The 6000-nt window shown below is 38.0% G+C and overlaps 1 protein-coding gene across 1 annotated transcript; it reads left to right on the forward strand.

Annotated features, from left to right (window-relative positions):
• Window positions 1-2853: 2853 nt before the first annotated feature.
• Window positions 2854-3831, forward strand: LOC118774505 (olfactory receptor 1-like). The gene has a single exon (XM_036523850.1). The coding sequence runs from the start codon at window positions 2854-2856 to the stop codon at window positions 3829-3831; it is 978 nt and encodes a 325-aa protein (XP_036379743.1).
• The last annotated feature ends 2169 nt before the right edge of the window (window positions 3832-6000 follow it).

The raw sequence follows: 6000 nt of genomic DNA on the forward strand, positions 1-6000 counted from the left end.
CCACATAACTGTTTTCTCTCAGAGCCACGAATCAAATTAAGTTAATAGTAGATGGTTTTGGGCTTGATAGAGTTCATTCTGAACGAAGGAAAGCATTTATTTTTGATCCTGTCTTTTTGTTTCAAATTTTCTGAATGAATAAAAATGCATTAAAAAGTAAGCAATAAAGCAACTTTTACTGGAAAATAAACCCAGTTAAACAAAATGTAATGAGAAAATATGGTGCAGTATATTATGTTGTCAGTAAAGTCAGTCACCCATATGAAAATACAAAGTATGGAAATGGACACTAAATGTGAAATGATTCTCATTCACTCCCTCAGTGTCATGCTGTAAAACATGACATAAAACATACTTCATGTGATTTAAACTTCAGTGATTTTAATCAAATGTGGACAGATTATATTAATAAACAATACCCATTTTAATGTTTTTATTGTTGTCATTTGTTTTTTCACTGTGTTCATTTCCAAAACAATGAATTCCCTGCCACTAGAAAATGAAATGATTTTACGTCCTGAATGGCTGCATTTTGTTTTTTTACATTCTGATGTTGTTTCTCTTTCTGAAAACAGAATGCAGAGTGCCAAAAGATTTTCATAAAAAATAATATTTTATAATTAAAAGAATTGTTCTTTTTAGTTCTAGACAATGTTGGATGTGGGTGTAACATTAACATTAACATTATGTTTGACACATTATTATTATTCCACCTTGCAGCATTTTTTTTTTAATAATGGGGCAGTTAAAGTGTCTTGCTCAAGTGGAGTCCTGAAGTGTAACTCAAAAGTGTAATCCTGATAAGAACTGTGCATAAGCATGCATATCCCTCCCCCACTCTCTCATTAGTATCTTGAAAGGCCTCTGTACACCAACTCCTCAGCCCTCATCCAGCCAGGACTGATGACTAACTGGGGATTAATTACGATTCTACTACAGAATGACATGTGCCAAAGCACACGGGTCTCACTGCTCCTTTCCTGAATCTGTGATTGCGTGGAGAGAACAAAAAACATTCCAGAAGGCTGTCAAATGTCTTCTTTACTCCAGTATTCACAATGGAGGGTGAAAAACATTGCTTGTACCTTTTCTGTGCATTCTTACTGCACATGGAAGCTCAAATGATCTTCAAGTCACACTCTTTTTTTTCTCTGATTGGCTCAGCAGATAAAGGCTGTTTGTTGACTGCCGGTCAAGATTCTGCATGTAGAATCAAGGAGGGCAGTTCTGGACTATGTTCATTTATAACTAAATAACATGGCAGACCAGTCTGATCTTCTGTGTTGACAGTTTGGCTGTCTAAAATCAACCCTTTCTGTACTGGTCTATAGAATGTTCATGCTATATCATAAAAGCACCTAAATGCAAGGTGTGTGTGTGTGTGTGTATGTTGTGTGTATGTGTGTTGTGTGTGTGTGTGTGTGAGACAGAGAGAGAAAGAGAAGGAGAGAGAGAGAGAGAGAGAGAGAGAGAGAGAGAGAGAGAAAGAGAGACTAAGTGTAACAATATGTCCAACAGCATTTTGGTGCTGGTGACAGAAGAGTTCACACGTCTCTAAATAGTCTTCCTCTGCTTAGTGCTTAGTGCTACTCAACTCTTACATCCTAAAATGTGTTGCAGAATGGTAATCATATGCAGTGATTATCTAAAAAGATCAGAGGAGGGAGAACGAGTAGAGAATGGGGTGGCCATAACGCCACCTCATCTTGCTATGTATGATCACCAATATCTCTTAAGTTATCAAAATGGTGAGGAAAACACACAGGAGGGAAGTGAAGTAAATCTACTTCTCTCAGTCCTTTATCGCAAATTACTTTGGAGCTAGTAAATACAAGATTCATTTATTAATATGCTAGTCTACTAGTTGACATGGAATTAATTAACCTTGTCTTCGGAAAGTCAATGTTCAGAGGTAGTTTCCATTTTAATATTAGAGCACAAACAAGGTAGTCCTCTCCTGCCTTTTCTGTTCATGCTAATGAATGTTAGTTAGTTAGGAAAACAGTGGCATACACCTTGAAATCTAAATGTCTCTGTAGGTTTACTGTGGTTTCACATGGGATATGACCAGTCCATATAAGTATGAGATTTTCAGAGGACCAAAGTCACACCCTGGAAAGCACTGAAAGGAAAAGTAAATAACACTTACAAGGTATTTGGTATATTTTGTATTATGTCCTTTTAGAGCAAGGGCAAATGCATCCATTTATTGATGCCTCAAACACCAATGCATAAAATTAACATTTTTTTTTTAAATGGACTTAGGACCTGCACTGAGGCAGATGGCAGGCTGAATGAAAAAAAATGAATCTGTACATTTGAAGGGATCTAACTTCCATGTCTTTTGAATCGACATTCAGTTTTCAATTGTGTTATGAAGCAATTGTTTGATTGGACAGCTACTATATTTCCAACGAAACTTCATTTTTGGAGAAACATGCACTTTATCCTCTTTACTCTGCAACTCCGCGGGATAGCAGCAAAAGATATATTTAAATAAGCAGATGTATGTCATGCGCACTAGGGTTTATTCATCACACTGAAATATCTTGTAAGTTGTTTCAATATAGATATTTCAAATTATTCTAGATTTGTTTCTGTTCTGCTGCCACTCTAACTGAATGAGGTTGTTTATATTCAAGTTCAAATCTATTAAACTATTAATCTATTCTGTTCAGTGCAAATTGAAAACGCAAGACAGATTTATTACTGAGGTTATTTTGTTAGATGAAACATTTTATGTTATAAAATTATACCTGTAAAATGAACAATACTGTGAGGAGGACATAATGTTTTGTGTGTTTCTCTGTTTTAACATGATTTCTCAGATTAAAATCTCTCATCTTCTTTAGTATGTTACAGGGAAATCAGACCACAATAACTGAGTTCATCATCGTTGGCTTCCCAGGACTTCACCCAGAATATAACGGCCTTGTGTCAACTGTTTTCTTTCTCATCTATGTGACCACAGTGGCGGGAAACTCTCTTCTCGTCGTGCTGTTTGCGATTGAGCGCAGCCTCCACAAACCAATGTACATCATCATGCTGAGCCTTGCCTTGTCTGACATTGGTTTCTGCACGGTGGCGCTGCCCAAGATTATAGCCAAGTACTGGTTCAATGCGGACACAATCCCTTTCAATGTTTGCTTCATGCAGAAGTTTCTGATCCACTATTTCGGTGCGCTCAATTCCTTCATCATGATGATTATGGCTCTGGACCGCTACATTGCCATATGTTATCCTCTCAGGTACCCCATGCTGATAACCAATAAGTTAATGGTCATTCTCAATGCTTCTGCCTGGGTACTATGCATGGTTCCTCCTGCCACCACCACCATCCATGACTACCAGTTGCCCTTCTGTGGGCCCAACAAAATAATTCAGTGTTACTGTGATACGATCTCCATACAAAATTTGGCATGTGCTGATCATGATATGCATCATGTTGTGGCTGTCTCCATAGCGCTGATCGTGCTGCTCCTCCCTCTCTCCTTCATCATTTACTCCTATGCTCACATCATCGTGTCTGTGCTCAGGGTTGCCAGTGCTCAGGGCCGCTGGAAAACCTTCTCCACTTGCAGCGCCCAGCTGTGCATCATCGCCCTGTTCTACGTCCCGCGCTGCTTTGTTTACCTGGCCACCACGCTCAATTTTTACATCAGCACGGACTTTCGCATTGTTCTCACTCTGTTCTACAGCTTGTTCCCTCCACTGGTGAACCCCTTTATCTACTGCCTCAGGACCAGAGAAATAAGGAAAACCCTGAGCAAATGGTCTCAACAGAAGAAGATTGTCAGTCACCAAACTGTCATAGCACCTGTTTCCACCTGAAACACACCCAGAGCACTTGGTGGAAGGACCCACATAACTGTTTTCTCTCAAAGCCATGAATCTAAACTTAATCATAGATGGTTTTGGGCTTGATAGAGTTCATTATGAAAGAGGAAAAGCATTTTGATCCTGTCTTTTTTTTTTTCAAATTCTGCTCACTTCTCTGAATGAATAAAAATGCATTAAAAGTAGGCAATAAAGCAACTTTTACTGGAAAATAAACCCAGTTAAACAAAATGTAATGAGAAAATATGGTGCAGTATATTATGTTGTCAGTTAAGTCAGTCACCCATATGAAAATACAAAGTATGGAAATGGACACTAAATGTGAAATGATTCTCATTCATTCCCTCAGTATCATGCTGTAAAACATGACATAAAACATACACTATATGGACAAAAGTATTCGGACACCTGACCATTACACCAACAGGGACTGTAATGACATTGTATTCAAATACATATACTTTAATATGGAGTTGGTCCCCCTTTTGCAGCTATAACAGCTTCCACTCTTCTTGGAAGGCTTTCCACAAGATTTTTCCACAACACTTCCACAAGTGTTTCTGTGGGAATTTGTGCCCATTCATTCTGTAGAGCATTTATGAGGTCAGGCACTGATGTTGGATGTGAAGGCCTGGCTCGCAATCTCCGTTCCAGTTCATCCCAAAGGTGTTCGATGGGGTTGAGGTCAGGGCTCTGTGTAGACCAGTCAAGTTCTTCCACACCGAACTCATCAAACCATGTCTTTATGGTCCTTGCTTTGTGCACTGGGGCACAGTCATGTTGGAAAAGAAAAGGGCCTTCCCCAAACTGTTTTGCCACAAAGTTGGACGCATAGCATTGTCCAAAATTTCTTGGTATGCTGAAGCATTAAGATTGCCCTTCACTGGAGATAAGGGGCCTAGCCCAAACCCTGAAAAACAGGTGTGGCCAAATACTTTTTTCCACATAGTATACTTCATGTGATTTAAACTTCAGTGATTTTAATCAAATGTGGACAGATCATCTTAATAAGCAACACCCATTTTAATGGTTTTACTGTCATTTGTTTTTTCACTGTGTCATTTCCAAAAAATGAATTCCCTGCCACTAGAAAATGAAATGATTTTACATCCTGAATGGCTGCATTTTGTTTTGTTCTATGTACATAATAAGACGCAGAATGTTAGTAGAATAATGATTCAAGGTTCAACTAAATTAATATTTTAGTAATGTCAACACTATATTTCTGTTTCTATTTCTGTCTCGTCAATTTCTATACTTTTTGCTTGGTTACCTAAATGAGTGACAGAGAGAGAGAGAGAGAGAGAGAGAGAGAGAGAGAGAGAGAGAGAGAGAGAGAGAGAGAGAGAGAGAGAGAGAGAGAGACTAAGTGTAAGAATATGTTTCACAGATTACAGAGAGTGAGAGAGAAAAATAACATGATTAAAACCATGCTTATAAAACATTCACAGCCAACTATTCTCTATCAAAATCTATCAATACATTTAAAATGGAAAGCCGTGCATTAGCATGTGCTCCGCTTGCCATAAACTTTAGTCATGTATGGTGCTGTTATGATTTCTCTTACTGGTATTTCCACTATCATTGTGCTTAAGCATACAAGTACAATCATGCTTTTTTCTAATCCATAGGTCCCCTTAGTTAATCGGAAAAAAATACACCAGGGAATACAATGCTCTGATCTCTCTTGGATACTATGAGTGTATCACGTGCATAATGTTATATAGAAGGCTGCAAAACCAGAGTAGAAATGACAGACTCAACTGATCACTGAAAGTGAGGTAAGGGCACATTGAGATATTGTTTCAACATCATGCTTCTTTCATTCATAGCTTTACTTCACCTATGTTCATGTGCCGGCTGCTCATGTCATTGCTAAATTCATTGATGGAAGTGATAGTATTTCCATGCAATAGTTGTTTGCCTTGATGAAAGTCCACTGTTGGAGGGAGGGAATTAAATACCAACCAAAGTACCTGTATTTGTATTCTTTACGTATGTATTTTTATGTTTGGTGTTTGCAAGTCTTACAGCCACTTGTCTCTAAATGTTGACTTAAAATGTAATTTGTATGAATAGAAATGACTCCAATTTGTGATTAAAATAGCACACCAAGAATTCTAATTAATAAATACCTAACACTGGGAAGGAGAGGAACAAAAT

The sequence above is a fragment of the Megalops cyprinoides genome, chromosome 3 (assembly GCF_013368585.1).
Source record: "Megalops cyprinoides isolate fMegCyp1 chromosome 3, fMegCyp1.pri, whole genome shotgun sequence".
Classification (NCBI taxonomy): domain Eukaryota; kingdom Metazoa; phylum Chordata; class Actinopteri; order Elopiformes; family Megalopidae; genus Megalops; species Megalops cyprinoides.

Bases quoted from the DNA above. Each gene is read 5' to 3' on its own strand.
- LOC118774505 (XM_036523850.1), top strand. From the start codon at position 2,854: ATGTTACAGGGAAATCAGACCACAATAACTGAGTTCATCATCGTTGGC.